Genomic DNA, 18,540 nt, shown 5'->3' with positions numbered 1-18,540 from the left:
TTTTGAAAAATCCAAAGTTCTTATGAGAGTTCCATTTGCACCCCGGAGAGTACTATCGGAAGATATTATGGCCCGAAGACGTAGAATCAAAAACAAAAAAGTTCTGGCCATTTTAATGGAAATTTGAGGTGCCAGTTGCGAGATTAGACATTGTTTTTTTAATATTTCGCTGTCAGAACTATTGCTAAAACCTATCAGGAACTGTAGAACTATTTGAAAACTATAAAATACGATGATTTAAGTAACATTTTTCTCATGATGCGGTGCCACGCGAAGTTGGCACCTCATATTTTCAAAATGTTATTTTTTTAGGTTTTTCGCCGGAACTATTTCTGAAACCTATCAGGAACTGTAGAACTATTGCGGGTGCAAATAGAACTGTTGCTAAAAGTTTTGTTTTTTGAAAATGAGGTGCTAACTTCACAGACGCGGATAAGATAGAGTAATACATTTTGTATTATCCTGTCATGTCCCACACAAATGTGGAACAAAAATCCAAATTTATCTTCGTTCCAGAATGGTTAGAAATTATGAAAGAAAAACAAATCAAGGAGAGTGGTCAGAAGAGTCAATGCGAAACTCAATAACTGCTGTATTAGAAAATAAAATGGGTTATTACTTAGCAGCAAAAACATACTTCGTTCCCCAGACTACATTGGAAAGGAAAGTAAAACGCGCTCGTGAAAATAGTAATATTATTCCTGAAGTGAAGGTACCTTTAGGACCCAAACTGCCGATATTTTCAATTAAAGAAGAAGAAGAGCTGGTTAGATATTTGAAGGACATGGAAAGTAGGCTCTTCGGATTCACGACTGCCGATCTGATGGTACTGGTATATCAGATAGCAATTAAGGACAAAAAAAACCATCCGTTTAATGATAATAAAGGTAAAGCTGGTAAGGATTGAGTACTTGGATTTTTAAACCGTCATCCAGATTTAACGATAAAGAAACCTGAAAACACATCAGCAGCTAGAGCTGCTGGTTTTAATAAAATTGTAGTCGATAAATTTTATAAATTATTAGGCGAAATTTATGATAAATATCAACTGACTGGAATATCAGTGGTCCCAAAAACGAAATGCAAAATAATAGCAAAAACGGGTCGGAAACAAGTGGGTGCATTAGTTTCCGTTGATCGAGGTGTAACGATTACAGTTGAAATATGCTTCAGTGCAACAGGGCATTATATACCTCCAATGATGGTGTTTCCTCGAAAAAGGATAAGACCGGACCTAATGGTAAATGCTTCGCCGGGTGCTTGGATAACAGCTGAGCTATTTTTACAATGGTTTAAGAAATTTGTAATTTTTAGCGGAGCATCCAAAGATAATCCTGTTTTGTTGCTGTTAGACGGACATTCTACTCATACAAAAAACTTAGAACTCATTGATGAAGCAAGAGCAAATGGAGTTATAATATTATGCTTTCCGCCCCATACTACACATCGCCTTCAACCACTCGATGTAGCGTTTATGAAACCTCTGAGCACATATTATGATCAAGCAATAACCACGTGGCTTCATTCAAATTCAGGCCGCGTAGTTACTCCGTTTCAAGTAGCAGAATTGTTTGGCAAGGCCTTTACTCAGGCAGCGACTATGTTAACTGCTACTAACGCTTTTAGAAAATGTGGAATCTGGCCATATGATCCCATGACGTTTACAGAGGTTGATTTTATAGCATCTGCGACAACTAATATTCCTTTGAATGACAATATAGATCCTATACCAAACGTGGTCATTCCAAATAAAGACGCAATGCCCACTCAGACACTTGTAAAACAGACCACAAATCAAACAGATGATACTCAAGCTGGTTGTTCATTTTGGTCTGATGATGGCCCGAATAATAAAATACCAGAATCAGAAGAAGATACTTCCTTTCAATTAATTAGTCCGAAAAAACTGATGCCCATACCTACCATAAAACGAAAGACTCGTGTGTCAAGGAAACGTGGAAGCACTGCTATTATAACATCCTCGCTATACAAAAATGATTTGGAAGATGTTATTAAAAAACGAAACATCGAAAAGGAAAAGAAAGAAAAAAGAACGAAGAAAAAAACATCAAATATGGCTATCAAGAAGATGAAAAAAGAAGTGAAAATAATATCAGAAGAAGACGACGGCGAAAAGGAAAATATTCCATGTTTATACTGTAATGGGTTATATTTAGATTCAGTGTATAAGTTGCCAAAGATGTGGCAAATGGGCTCATTGCTCGTGTGCTTATGTAGATGATGACGATGATGAAGCCGTACATGTATGCTTCTGTTGTCAAACCAACAAATGATTGACTACAGACGATTTTATTAATTAGTTAATAGGTACCCCATCTTGCCCACAAGGGTACCCCGTTTTGCCCCACCCGTGGGGCAAGATGGGGAGAAAAGACCTTTCTTTGTTTTTTATTTATATATATTAATAAATTGTAAATAGTTGAATTTTGCCTCATATAATCTATAGACCAATCATTAAAGAATAATAAAAAATTAAAGTGGATTCATTAATTGGACAAACCTGTGTTTTATTCATTAATAAACCTTAACTACCCCGTCTTGCCCCACTTTCCCCTAAATCAATCTGCTTGAATTCCATCCATTCTCATAAGAACCGAGATTATCTCAACAAGCCGTTCAACAAATTGTTATATCACGAGCCAGAAGTGGCGTCCGCGTTTTTCTAAAGCTATTAACATTCATATATAAACTGTTATACTACGAGCCAGGAGTGGCGTCCACGTCTTTTCTAAAATTAAAAACATTCGCAACAAATTCTTATATGACAAGCCAGAAGTGGCGTTCCGCGTTTTTCTAAATTAAAGAATATTCATTCCGGTATCTAACGTTCCTCGATGTATGGTTCATACTGAAAATATATAAGCAGACTTCTACCAGATAATTATCTCTGTTTCTTGTCAGACAACCTAAAAATTCCCCGTTACCAAACGAATAGAAAGAAGTAAAATATAATCTGGTTACAATATGTTGTTGGGATAATGATTTTTAACAACTTTTTCCTATACGTATAATCGCCGCTCAGCCTTAGTTTTTGAGATATTTGCAAACGAATGTTGCTACTACATACAGTGTGTCCGCGCTAAAGTGTGACAGATGTTTTATTTTGTAACTATTGATGATAGGAAAAATTGTTTATATGGAAATTGCACGGTACAAGGGGGCCTATGTTTTGGCGTGAACGAAAATTTATTTACATTATTAGTTTAAAAGATATGATGGCCAAGTTTCTTTTTTTAAATGGAACTACTATATATTTTTTTTCACATCATATGATAATGCATTTCAAGACGAATTCATTAGGGTTTAATGTATATACCCGGTTTTAATTAGTTTTCAAGATATAACGTTTACAAATTTCCCGATTTTCAGTAGATACGTTTCGGTCTGAGTGGCAAGTCGTAAAACTGGCCCTATTGTAGCGGTCAGTGCCTCAGCGGGGGTCTACGCTAGGAACGGCAGACCCAAAGAATAAGAAACCGCAACAATAGGGCCGCTTTTACGACTTGCTACTCAAACCGAGACGTAACCACTGAAAATTGGTAAATTTGTAAACATTATATCTTGAAAACTAATTAAAATCGGGTGTCTATATTACAGCTTAATGAATTCGTCTTCAAAAGCACTATCACATGATCTGAAAAAAAATATATAGTTCCATTTTAAAAACGAAACTTGACCATCGTATCTTTTAAACTAATAATGTAAATAAATTTTCGTTCACGCCAAAACATGGGCCCCCTTGTACCGTACAATTTCCATATAAACAATTTTTTGTATCATCAATAGTTACAAAATAAAACGTCTGGCACACTTTAGCGCGGACACACTGTATACCAATATATTGTGCGTATAGTTACACGTTAGTGGCGCGGTGTGCATCAACACGGGACCACCGCTTATCTCCTCTTTCCATAAGCAGATTGCGGCGGCCGCAACCCCAGGAGTATAAGGCCCGATACACACTAGCGGTTCGGTCCCGGTCCGGTCTCGGTTTGGTAAAATCTTACCGTACGACTAGATCCACACTATTCGGTTCGATCTCGGTCCGGTAAAATCTTACCCCCTACAGATCTAGCGTCCCGAGCACTGTTCAGTCTAGAATCGTTCGTGCTCCAAGTCGGATCGAATCCAAAGAAAAAATATCAGAAAGATGCCATTTAATTTTTCAAATAAAGAATTAGCTATTATAGCTATTCTGTTAGGTGAAGATGAAAAAAACAGAAGAAATGGAAAGAAAATAAATCGAAAAATGTGGGTGCATCCAAGTTTAAAAACGAGACAAAGTGAAGGCGAATATTATACGCTGTATCGTCATCTAATGAAAGATGAAGAAAAATTTATTAAGTATTTTAGAATGGATTCTCGTACATTAGAAATGGTACTTGCGAAAATTTCCAAGAAAATTTCCAAGAAAAATACCACGTTTCGAAAAGCTATTTCTCCGAAACAAAAATTAGTGATATGTCTAAGGTAAGTAATTGTTTTTATTATATTATATACACTTATTATATTTTTATTATATTATAAACACAATCTATATACACTTACAAACTATATACCTTTATAAACTATATACACTATGTACACTTATAAGACTTCAATTTTTATTAAAATTATTATGAGCTGGAGGAGCTGTGGATGGATAGGGTGGATCATATTGTGGGTCGACTATATTATTGCTATTGTGGGTTGACTGTAATGGTGGAATAAAATGAGGTGGGGATGTTATGTGATATGACGTGTGCGGTTCGGGTGAAAAATAGTTTTGTTGTTGAGTGGCTGCCGAGGGTAAAAACGATGGAGAAGGTGAACTTAATACATATTTTTCTTCTATTTCACTAATTAAACTAAACACTCTTGTTTTTACAAGATGTTGATCTTTTGCGTCAAAATTCTTAACGGTAATCGTATTAATTGGAAAAATGTACCTATTGGATGCACATTCTACCGTCCGTTTTCTTTTTGGTCTAAAATATATCTCATTAGTGTTGTGGAAGCGTTTTCTTCCTTTGTCTTGGCTTTATTTTTTGTTTCTGTATTAATGGAGTCGATTCTGGTTCTCCAACCTCCTTTTCTACACTTTTTTCAATACTTTCATTTTCTGTTATTGATGTTAAACGCGGTCGTTCAACATTGACAAATGTATTTAAGATTTCCATCTGATCAGAGAATCGCCATTTTGTAATCTTCGCTGCGGCTTGTCCGCTTTTTGTTTTTAATTTGGCCAGATATTTCCGATACTGGCCCTGTGGCGACTGATAATAATTAAAGGTATAACCGACGATATTTTGGTGTGTATGAATTAATCATAACGCTCCTTTCTTTTCATGACTATATTTACTTCTTAATAATACACAAAGAAAATAAAAAAGAACAAATTAATTCTAATAGGAACCATTAACCAAAAATTATATACGCCATTAGCACCAAGATCCTCTCAACAAAAAAAACTCAACGGTCATATATCTTATTGTCGCGCATCAACCACGCGCAGGCAGGGGCACGACATGCCCACTCATTCAAACGAAAACATAAGAAAAATAATTACATCTCAATACTCCTCCTTAATTATTTTACATCTAAGTCTCTCAAAACTTTTTCGTAACATAGGTTTGGTCATAATATCTGCAAGTTGATCAGCACTCTTGACGTGTTGGAGTTTTATTGTTGATCCAATATGCTGCTGAATGAATTTTCTCGATATTTCTATATGCTTCCTTCCTTTTGTGATCTTCCCTTCATGAGTGTTTTGCAGCATATGAATCGCAGATTGATTGTCGATATACAGTGTCGTTGGCTTTCCAATATCCAACTGATTCAATTCACTTGCAAGTCTTCGTATCCAACAAATGTCATCAATGGCAGATATCGCAGCACGATACTCTGCTTCAGCAGTGGAGTTTGCAACAGTATGTTGCTTTTGAGTTAACCAGACTACAGGACCTCCACGCATTAATAAAACTCCACTGGTTGAATGTCTAGTCATCAAATCTCCACCATAATCTGAGTCGCTATACGCAGTCAATTTGTTACCGCCATCAAAGAAGATTCCAAACATAACAGTACCTTTTATATACTGGAAAACACGTTTAATCATTTTCCAATGACTAGTCATAGGTTTGGCATTGAATCTACTCAGGTAATTCACAGAAAAACTAATATCAGGACGTGATATGGTGGCCAAATAAAGTAAGCTGCCAACAGCTTCTCGATATGGCTCTGATTCTTCCAACGGTGACTCATTTATAAAATTTTCTGGTTCAGTCACCATTCCACGTTCAATAGGTGTATACACTGGATTTGTGCTGTCAAACTGAAAACGTTCCAGAATTCTTTCTGCATACTTCGACTGATTTACAAAAATTCCAGTCTGTCTGAGTTCGATTTGCATTCCAAGATAAGACAAAACATTTTCTCTTGCAACATCATATGTTATTTTAAATTTTTCATTCAGCTTTTCCAGAATTTCGATCAAACTATTTTCATCTTTTCCAACCATTAGGCCGTCATCTACATGCAAAGTCATTATAATACTTTTGCCCTTATTATAATAAACACAAGGATCATCATCCGACGATACAAGACCCAAATACTGTAGAAAATCTGAAAATTTCTTGTTCCAATTTTTAGGTGCTTGCTTCAGGCCATAAAGACTCTTCAGTAATTTGCACACTCGACCAGACTTATCATCAAAACCTTCCGGTTGATACATATAAATGCTTTCTTCTAACTCACCATGCAAAAAGGCGGTTTTTACGTCAAAAGTCATAATTTTCATTTTCTCTGTCGCTGCTATGCTGAGAATCAGACGAATTGACATATGTCGAGCAACAGGACTGAAAACCTCGAAATAGTCCTTTCCTTCCTCCTGCTCAAACCCCCTGACGACAAGTCTCGCTTTATACTTTCCATTATCCTTCTGACATAAGACCCACCGACAGGTTAAAGGTTTGACATTCTTTGGCTTCTCAGTCAATGACCACGTTCGCATATCTGACAGTGATTTAAACTCCTCGAACATAGCCCTCTTCCAATTTTTATCCTTGAGAGCCTCTGTTACAGAAATATTGTTGACTTCACCAATCATTGCTGACTCCATTTCCTGCATCATCAAGGCTGAACTCGTAACATAGTCTTTTAATCTTACTGGCGGTTTTAATTTCCGACGGTCTCTTAAATCTCGTGTACGCGGAATTTCAATATCAGGATTTTCATTTTGACTTTCATCATCAGAGCTTTCACTTTCAGAATCGTTTTGTACAGGAATTTCATTTTCTGAATCTTCAAGTTCCAGAGGTGAACTTTCATTCTCAGTCGATGGAGTTTCCAATTGCGTAAAGCTTTCCACTCCAACATTCTCGTCAAATATTACATTACTTGAGCTAACTACATCACGTGTACTATCAATAAGGACTCTAAAACCTGGAGAATCTGTATCGTAGCCAACAAAAATACCTTTTGTTGACTTTTTCTCGGTTTTACCCCGCTTGTGTTCTTCAATTAGCACATAACAGTCGCATCCAAAAGCTTTTAATTTTCTGACATCTACCCTCCGTCCAAACCACAGGTCAGCTGGGCTTTTACCTTTTGTTGAGCTTGTACCAGTCTGATTCAAAGTGAAAACAACGTAGTTGATAGCTTCGCCCCATAGACTTTCATTTAAATTTCGAGCGTGTATCACTGACCTTGCCGCCTCAACCACAGTTCTCATTTCTCTCTCAATACGACCATTTTGCTGAGGTGTGTAGGCACTTGATTTACTATGAAAAACTCCAATCTTATCCAAAATCTGTTTTGTGTCACCATTCTTTATCTCTGTGCCATTATCTGACCTTAGCGTTTTTACTTTCCTGTCAAATTGGTTTTCAACCAATTTTAAAAAGGTTTCCAGTTTTGCAGCAGTTTCATTTTTATTTTTCAAAAAATATACAGTCTTAAAGTGCGAGTAATCATCCTTGAAAAGCAAGAAATATTTTGCTCCTCCTAAAGAGTAAATGTTCATTTCACATAAATCTACGTGAACTAAATCCAATGTTTTGGAAGATATCTTTGGATTCAATGGATGTGACACTCTATGTTGTTTTCCATAGATACAGCCTGGACAGACATAATCATTCCAATCGTCCAGAAAGTTAATTCCATTTTTCTTCAATATGTCTCTCACATACACAATATTTTGATGTGCTAGTTTCTCATGCCACTTCCTGAGAGAAACATTTACCAAACATGTCTCAGACGATTCTTGTCGAAATTGCATTTTATATAAATTTCCTTCTCTTACTGCTATTGCTCCAACGTCTCCACTACAGTCCTTGAAAATTGATATACCTGAATCTGCTGACTGCTTATACCCCTTATCCAATACATTGCTTACAGAAAAGAGATTAAACGGCATTTTGGGAGTATGTAGAACATTCTTTAAAACTATCTTATTCCATTTTTGGCCATCAAAGGCTTCAAGCTCAATATCGCCTACTCCAATGCCTTCCAGTTCGGTTGCATCACCAATGACAACCATACATGGCTGTTCCAATTCGACATAGTTTGTGAACCATTGTCTATGAGAACTCATATGCTGGGTAGCTGCACAGTCTTGATACCAGCAACTTTCAAAGTCCTTTTCCAATGCTTTACAGTCAAAATTTACAGCTGATAAACTTACTGTAACAAGAGCACGTCTGTTTCCTGTATTTTTGGCATCATTCTGATCAAATTTACTATGACTGGAGCCTTTATTAGGACAATCATTTGCAAAGTGACCCTTATTTTTACATATGTTGCAGCCATAATTTTTCTTACAATACTCCAGATACTTTTGACAAGGCTTTCCATGGCACTGGGATTTCATGTGTCCCTTTTTCCCACATTTAAAACATTCAACAAGATTACTTTTCTGATTGGAGGATTTTACTGACTTATTCCCTTGTTTTGAAATGAAGGCATTTTGAGAAGTCAGCTTACTGCATTCACTCTGGCTTGCATTCAGTCGATCTTCTTCCAATCTCAATCGATCAAACAAATTTTCCAGAGTCCTGTCCGTTCCACTTACATTGTCCCAGGCAGTATTGAAATGATGAAGTTTAGAGGGCAGTATTCCCAAGATTCTTTGCATAATCCAAGACTCCTTGACGATTTCACCCTCTGCAGACAAACTATCAACAAACTCCTGTATTTGCAAGCAGTTTTCTATAACTGTCTTTGAATCATTGTATTTGTATCCAAAAAATTGTCTTTGTAAACCTTCAATAGATACATCTGACTTCCTACCATAAAAGGTATCCAGCTTACAAAGCATTCCATTCGCAGACGTACATTTGGATATTTTCTTTGCAATAGAGCTGCTACAATTCAAACCTATAAGAGTCTGTGCCTCAAGATCCTTCGTTATCCATGTCAGAACTGCACTATTCTCATCAGATCCCTCTGGCTTGACATCAACACCAGTAGCTATACCGAACAGTTTCTTTGATTTTAAGGTCAGGTTTAATTTAAACCTCCAAGATTCATAATTTGCATTTCCTTGCGAATCTTTAGTTAGCATTTCCAGTTGCGACTTGACCGTATCCATATCTGATAGATTTTTAATTTCCAATAATTGCACTTACGATACGTGTCCACGTAAAACTACGTGATATTTTATATTCAAAGTCTGATACAAATTTTCATACACACGTGGGCACGTGCCTGGGCCTATAACCTGATAATAATTAAAGGTATAACCGACGATATTTTGGTGTGTATGAATTAATCATAACGCTCCTTTCTTTTCATGACTATATTTACTTCTTAATAATACACAAAGAAAATAAAAAAGAACAAATTAATTCTAATAGGAACCATTAACCAAAAATTATATACGCCATTAGCACCAAGATCCTCTCAACAAAAAAAACGCAACGGTCATATATCTTATTGTCGCGCATCAACCACGCGCAGGCAGGGGCACGACATGCCCACTCATTCAAACGAAAACATAAGAAAAATAATTACATCTCAATATCCCAACGATTCTTTGCACCTGTAATTAAGGAAATAAAACATTTATTAAATAAAATAAAATCAAACTGAATATTAATTTTATTGACCGTTTTGTATTTTCAGATTTTTAGCTACTGGAGATTCCTATCAAACGATTGCTTTTAGCTATCGTGTTAGTCATTTAACCGTACAAAGTATTTGCCTTGAAGTTTGTAAAGCAATTAATGAAATATTATTAGCTGAATATATTCCAACTCCATGTAAAGAGAAGTGGTTAGAAATAGCAAATGAAATGTGGACTACGTGGAATTTTCCAAACTGTCTAGGAGCCCTAGATGGCAAACATGTGACAATTCAGGCGCCTGCAAATAGTGGATCACTATATTTTAATTACAAAAAATTCTATTTTAAAAAAAAATTTAGAAAGTGGCAAATCGATTGTTCCTGAGGATTCCCCACTGCCAGGAACAAACACAGTAGCACCTTACGTAATATTAGGCAATGATGCGTTTCCATTGAAGAAATATTTAATGCGGCCATACCCAGGGTCAAAAAGTATAGAGTACAATGAAGAAAGAATATTTAACTATCGACTATGCAGAGGAAGACGATTAGTCGAATGTGCATTTGGAATGTTGTCACAAACATTTAGAATTTATTGTCGAAGGCTGATCCTCAAAATGGCGCCACAATTATTTTAACAACATGCATCCTCCATAACATCATTAGAAATAGTCGAGATATAAATTTAGAATATATTGAAACAAATCATGTAAATAACCTACAGAGACAATGTGGAAATGCACAGAGTGAAGCGTTTGGAACGAGGGAAATTTTAAAAAACTTTTTTAATTCACTTGTGGGCTCAGTGCTGTGGCAACAGGACAAAATAATGTAATGAAATGTATTTAATAAATTACTAATAAGTCTTTTCAAAATGTTTATAATTATATATTTGTATTGAATTTTTCACTTTACTTACCAGATTGACCTATCGCTTTTCCAATTTCGTTCCACACTTGTTTTTTGTAATTAGTGTCATTATAACTAGGTGACTGCAAATCATATAAACCTGGTCTAGTTTTCACCAGTTCATCTGAAAATTACACATTAAAAATGTATTTTTAATTTTTAATTTTAGTCTATGTGTAAATGAATCTTACAATAAAATTTATATATTATTCCATAATTCAAACGTATTTTTTAATATCTGAATAAAATAATATTAACACATTGTTGACCGGTCACGAGTAATATAGGATCTTATCAAATCTTTTTTCGTTGCATTCAATCATGTTCATTTTATTATCACTTTTCTTGAAATTAATTACCGGTCAACAATGTGTTAAAATAAAACAAATCTCACAATAGTAACTATGTACGTATGTAATTATCTTTTTCAAAACTCCGTGATCTTTCGGAATCCATACCGCACAAAAATTTTAACTTCAGGGTGATAGACCGTTCGCGATAATGACTACCAAGAGAATGACCACTCCTGTCCTTGGTGCGCTTTTCCCGAAACCATTCTGGAAAAGCCCAGATAAGGTTTTGCGCGCAAAACCTTAGGCTGGATATACACTATCGGTTCGGTCCCGGTCCGGACTCGGTCCGGTAAAATACACTCCAATGTAAATCTTATGAGAGCATTCACACTATGCGCCCGCCCCAGCTCCGGTTCGATCACGCTCCAGTCCCGATTCGGTCTCGATTTCTCACAAAGAAATATTTTCCTAGGACGGGGCTGCGCTCCCTCGTTTGAAACGAGGGTCTGTACTGTACTTTTGACTGTACTTTGACTGTAGTTTTCGCGTTGCAAAGCGTATGTTTTCGGGCCCTGGAAATCGTACGTTTTCAAATGCAGGTACCGAAAGCAATAGACTCCCTTCTCCGTGCACGTGGGGAAAGTTTCCCTTGTCCCTTTTGCGCGCGAAACCTTACCTGGGTTTTTCCAGAATGGTTTCGGGAAAAGCGCACCAAGGACAGGAGTGGTCATTCTCTTGGTAGTCATTATCGCGAACGGTCTATCACCCTGAAGTTAAAATTTTTGTGCGGTATGGATTCCGAAAAATCATGGAGTTTTGGAGAAGGTAATTACATATGTACATGGTTATGGAATAAAATATAAATTTTATACTAAAATTAAAAATGAAAAATGCATTTTTAATGTGTAATTTTCAGATGAAATGCTAATTGAACTTGTGAAAACTAGACCAGGTCTGTATGATTTGCAGTCACCTAGTTATAGTGACACTAATTACAAGAAACAAGTGTGGAACGAAATTGGAAAAGCGATAGGTCAATCTGGTAAGTAAAGTGAAAAATTCAATACAAATATATAATTATAAACATTTTGAAAAGACTTATTAATAATTTATTAAATACATTTCATTACATTATTTTGTCCTGTTGCCACAGCACTGAGCCTACAGATGAATTAAAAAAGTTTTTAAAAATTTCCCTCGTTTCAAACGCTTCACTCTGTGCATTTCCACCTTGTCTTTGTAGGTTATTTACATGATTTGTTTCAATATATTCTAAATTTATATCTCGACTATTTCTAATGATGTTATGGAGGATGCATGTTGTTAAAATAATTGTGACGGCATTTTGAGACTCAGCTATCAGTCTTCGACAATAAATTCTAAATGTTTGTGACAACATTCCAAATGCACATTCGACTAATCGTCTTCCTCTGCATAGTCGATACTTACATACTCTTTCTTTATTGTCTTCTATACTTTTTGACCCTGAGTATGGCCACATTAAATATTTTTTTAATAGACACGCCTCATCGCCTAATATTACGTAAAGTGCTACTGTGTTTGTTCCTGGCAGCGGGGAATCCTTAGGAACATTCAATTTGCCACTTCCTAAATTTTTTTTAAAAACAGAATTCGCAAAAATGCTACCATCACTATTTTTCCCATACGAGCCTACATCCACAGCAATAAATTTATAATTGGCATCTACCGATGCCAAAAGTATAATTGAAAACGGTTTTTTGTAATTAAAATATAGTGATCCACTATTTGCAGGCGCCTGAATAGTCACATGTTTGCCATCTAGGGCTCCTAGACAGTTTGGAAAATTCCACGTAGTCCACATTTCATTTGCTATTTCTAACCACTTCTCTTTACGTGGAGTTGGAATATATTCAGCTAATAATATTTCATTAATTGCTCTACAAACTTCAAGGCAAATACTTTGTACGGTTAAATGACCAACACGATAGCTAAAAGCAATCGTTTGATAGGAATCTCCAGTAACTAAAAATCTGAAAATACAAAATGATTTTATTTTATTTAATAAATGTTTTATTTCCTTAATTACAGGTGCAAAGACTCGTTGGGAGTCGCTACAAGGACAGTATCGTAAATATCTGGCAAAATTAAAAACAAATAGCGGACAAGCTGCAGCAAGGCTTAATAAGTGGTGATTCTACGATCAGATGGCATTTTTAAATACCTTCATAAATGTTGAACGACCACGTTCATCGTCCATCACCGAAGACGAAAATATTGAAGATGCTGTAGGAAGGGAGGTTAAAGAACCCGAATTGACTCCATTAATTCCCCAAAAAGCAAATAAAGTCAGGAGTAATACATAGGAAGAAAACGTTTCCGCAACATTAATGAAATACCTTTCAGAAGAAAAAGAAGATGAACGAAATAATGTGCATCCCATTGATATATTTTTCAAATTCATGGCTACCACGATTAAAAATTTCTTCGCAAACGATCAACACATTATAAAAACAGGAAGTCTAGTAAGTGAAATAGAAGAAAGATATGTATTAAGTTCCCCTTCTCCATTCTTTTCACCCTCGGCAGCCACTCACCAACATACTTATTGTTCACACGAACAGCATACCTCGTATCAAGTACCATCCCCACCACACTTTATTCCACCACTACAGTCAACACTAACCCACAATAGCAATAGTATGATCGACCCACAATATGATCCACCCTATCCGTCCACAACTTCCCCAGCTCATAATAATTTTAATAAAAATTGAAGTCTTATAAGTGTACATAGTGTATATAGTTTATAAATGTATATAGTTTGTAAGTGTATATAGATTGTGTTTATAATATAATAAAAATATAATAAGTGTATATAATATAATAAAAACAATTACTTACCTTAGATATACCATTAATTTTTGTCTCGGAGAAATAGCTTTTCGAAACGTGGTATTTTTCTTGGAAAGTTTCTTGGAAATTTTCGCAAGTACCATTTCAAATGTACGAGAATCCATTCTAAAATACTTAATAAATTTTTCTTCATCTTTCATTAGATGACGATACAGCGTATAATATTCGCCTTCACTTTGTCTCGTTTTTAAACTTGGATGCACCCATATTCTTCTATTTAGTTTCTTTCGATTTCTTCTGTTTTTTTTCATCTTTATCTAACAGGATAGTTATAATAACTAATTCTTTATTTGAAAAATTAAATGGCATCATTCTTTTTTTTTTTTTTGGATTCGACCCGACTTGGAGCACGAACGATTCCAGACTGAGCAGTGCTCGGGCAATCGTCTAGGGCGCTAGAACTGTAGGGGGCGTCGCAGCCCGGGGTCCAATATTGCCAATATTACTCAAACCGTCACTGGGCATAGCAGTATGGGTACGGTAAGATTTTACCGAACCGAGACCGGACCGGGACCGAACCAAATAGTGTGGATCTAGTCGTACGGTAAAATTTTACCGGACCGAGACCAGACCGGGACCGAACCGATAGTGAAAATCTTACCGTACGACCAGACTCACACTATCGGTTCGGTTATGGTCCGGTCTCGGTCCGGTTAAATCTTACCCTACCCATACCGCTCTGCCACTTTCGAGCCACTTTCGATCTGATAGTCAATTATAAAAAGTCTTTTTCGATTGTACTTTTGGCATTACTAGATGTAAATTATAAATTTACTGCTGTAGATATAGGTTCCTATGGAAAAAGTTTACAAAATTGCAAATTGAATGTTCCCGAGGATTCTCCGCTGTCAGGAACAGATACAATAGCACCTTATGTGATATTAGGTGATGAAGCATTTCCATTAAAGAAATATTTAGTGCGGCCTAATCTAGGATCAAAAAGTATAGAAGATATTGAAAAAAGAATATTTAATTATCGATTATATAGAGGAAGAAGATCAGTCGAGTGTGTATTTGGGATTTTATCACAAACCTTCAGAGTTTATTGTAGAAAAATCATAGCTGATCCTGAAAAAGCCACTACAATTATTTTAACGACATGCATTCTGCATAATATTATTAGAAATAATCGATCTTAAATTGCGAAAAGAATTTGGAATACATTGAGACAAATCATGTAAACAATCTACAAAGACAAGGTGGAAATACACAAGCAGAAGCGTTTCAAACGAGGGAGCGCAGCCACGCTCCAGGAAAATATTCTTCGTGAGTGATCAAGACCGGACCGGGACTGGAGCGTGATCGGACCGGACACATAGTGTGAATACGCTCATAAGATTGTTCAGCCGCGAACGTTTACCTACTTTTGTCGCGACCAAAGGGATTTTATGACTTAAGTGGCTCGGCACGTAGACCACCATGAATAGCTCTCTGCCTCAAAATTCGAGTCAAGGCAGAGTCTTTTGTCTATTCACTTCACTCGAGTCAGTTCGAAAATAAACATCTGCAAGTTGTAAATAACCTAACGGTTTTTCTTGCCTCTCACGACGGACAAAGAGAGTTAGAGTTTTCTTGAGATAACGCCCCTCTCGTGCAGGGTTTCTCGGGCGTATATTTTGCTACGTATATTTTTTGAGTAATCTCGTTTCGAATCTACTACGGAGCGGATCACCCATCGGAAACCTGTGAAACACATACCAAGTTCTTTATAACTCGCGACGGTATCATAATGACCGTCGTATGGAATCGATATAATTCGCAGTTGTGCGTCCGTAATACTCGAATCACGTATCGGAATCACATCGTTTCGGTTAAATAAACCGAAATATGAACAATAATCACGGTCGTGACGACGATTCGTGACGTAACACGCGGTCATGACGATGACCCGTAGCGTCCGTTGCATTTTGCAACCACTCTTATCTATCTCGGCTCAACGCCGAGAACAGTCACACACACAACACATGTATATTACACATAAATTGCCGTTCGCATTTTCAACGTGATTCGTACAAAATAACCATCTTATTTCCGTGGGGTTTTTTATGCCACAAGGGTTTTTCCCCAAATCGTGTATAACGAGCCAATAAACATACTTCAATTTTCGGCTCAAATCTATTTAATTTATTTGTCTCATTTATTTAACTCATTCATCTTACAACGAATATTTGAACAACGGGATTTTTCCATGTTGGAGAGATTTCGACGATACAAGATTTGTATTGTATTAAATTTTACTGGACCGAGACCGGACCGTGACCGAACCGATAGTGTGCATCCAACCTAATGGGTGAACTAAAAAATCGAACTTGACTGATTTCAATGATTTTGAATATTGGCCTGCGTGGTTGGCTGCCTCATGGCAGCCGGAATATTAATCTAACTTAACCTAACCCGACCTAATTTACTAATTTAATTTTGGGCTGTAGTTCCGAATTGCTCCGGTGGCCAATCGACGTGGGCTTTGAAGGGGTGGGAGGGAGTCGGGAGAAAACCCCAAATGTAAAACGGTATCCACATCAACCCAATAGTTTCGGAGATATTAATTAAAAACTTTCAGAATGCATAGAATTTTGCCTACACAAACGTGACTAACACAACCATCCCCGCTGAAGAAACCGTGGTCGTCAAGTGTCAAGCAATCGATGACACAGTAGGGAGTCTCGACCTGAGTATCTACATGGTGTCCTATACGTATAAAGCGCATTATTTTGTAAACTGTGGTTCACGTTTATATTAACCTCGTCGTTTTACTCGTTTCGATGTTCTGAATACGAATATAATTTTTGTTTTTGATGGAAATAACAAGCTGTCGAAATATTCGCAAACAACTTTTTAATTTTAATACACAGAATTTTACCCATGAGTGTGGACCTAAAACACAGTCACAAATATAGCTATCTTCTTACATATACGAACAGAAGATTTGATATACGAATATCAAACCGTAGTAGGTGAGGTTAGGTTAGGTTATATTTCGCGGAACGGGGGTGCAAGGGAAGGGGTAGAGACCCTCGTCAACGGAGTAGATAAAATATCGATAATACTGTCCTACACGAATTTTGTTTTTCAATAGCCACTGGAAGATCATTGTAGAGCTTCTCGTCCTAAACACGAATCCGAAAACCGAATTGATTGCTCCATCGCCCTTAGTTTTCGAAAAACATGAGATTTTGTAAAAACATGTGTTGGGGGGGGGGGGGTGAACTATTACACGGAAACTAAAAACGCCAGAACATTCGCAACGGTCTTCAAAGATAGAGAGTGTTTTGAGGAGAGTGAGGGGTTCAAGCCGGGTTCGAACCCGAACAATAAAAGATCACAATACAGGATTGCCTCGAAATAAGCAACTCGCTCGGGACCGAACAGTTGCTTATTACGAAGCAGGTATGCTATTCGGCTTGACTTTGTTCTCAAAACAGGACGATAGAGAACACGGAAAACGAGTGAGAGATCTAAGGTAGCGGCAAATCATAAAGTGATCGGCTGAACAGCGATGTTTTTTGAACAAGGATAGAATATAGCATGCCCTCTCATTCTCGCACTATTTCATTTATTTCGAGGCAAATATACTAGAATGAGAAAGCATTATGTATACAGGGTGTCCCATGACTGCCTCGACAGCCGAAAAGGGATGATTGCTAGAGTGTTTCTAAACAACTTTTTCCTTTGCCAAAATGTTAGTTAAGACTTCGTTTTCGAATTATTAACATAAAACACTAACCAATCTGATCGCGTACAGCGCGCGAGCTCGGGGACGGCAGTGTCGACTACGAAAACTGGCCTGACGTGGGTCACGAACGAACGGCTCGGCAACCCGTTGGCATAGCATAATAAACAAAGTGAACTGGTAAAATACTTTTAGTCGTTGTTTAAAATGAATAGGGAACTTAATCTCTTGTCGCCTGTCATAGTGTAAAAAAGGAAATTCTAAGCATTCTAAACAACAAATAAAAATGATTGAAATGGAATAATTAATAAACGTTTGAATTGGAGGCTACATTAATGATGACAAATTTAAAAACAATTTAAATAAAACATACCCATTCGTTCCTAAATTAACCTGCTACGCTGAAAGCAGAGAATTGCCACTGGGTCACTGTGTCGGTCCCAACCATCGTTCTACCATTCCCTGGGACTGCGCGCTATATGCGCTCGGATTGGTCAGTGTTTTTTGTTAATAACTCGAAAACGAAGCCTTAACCAACATTTTGGCAAAGGAAAATGTTGTTTAGAATCATCCTAGCAATCATCCCTCTTCGGCTGTCGAGGCAGTCATGGGATACCCTGTATATATTCCATCCTTCTTTCACTAACTGATGTCAGTGCTCAGTCGAGCGTGACAATTTATTACACGAAACATCGGCTTCTCGCTTTCACG

The 18,540-nt window shown here is 36.8% G+C and overlaps 1 protein-coding gene across 5 annotated transcripts in view; it reads right to left on the bottom strand.

Annotated features, from left to right (window-relative positions):
* Positions 1–18,540, bottom strand: part of LOC117609905 (protein RUFY3) — a 161,298-nt gene that overhangs the window by 32,205 nt on the left and 110,553 nt on the right. Inside the window, exon 12 of one of the 5 annotated variants that reach the window (XM_076690205.1) lies at positions 11,069–11,095. The exons of the other annotated variants lie outside the window; for them this stretch is intronic. Coding sequence (XP_076546320.1) covers positions 11,084–11,095 — 12 coding nt within the window. The 3' untranslated portion in view covers positions 11,069–11,083. Of the gene's footprint in view, positions 1–11,068; positions 11,096–18,540 lie in introns of those variants that run through there. 5 annotated transcript variants of the gene reach the window in all.

The sequence above is a fragment of the Osmia lignaria genome, chromosome 9 (assembly GCF_051020975.1).
Source record: "Osmia lignaria lignaria isolate PbOS001 chromosome 9, iyOsmLign1, whole genome shotgun sequence".
Lineage (NCBI taxonomy): Eukaryota > Metazoa > Arthropoda > Insecta > Hymenoptera > Megachilidae > Osmia > Osmia lignaria.
Note: the sequence above shows the minus strand (reverse complement) of the source record. Positions and strands in the feature narration are given on the sequence as shown.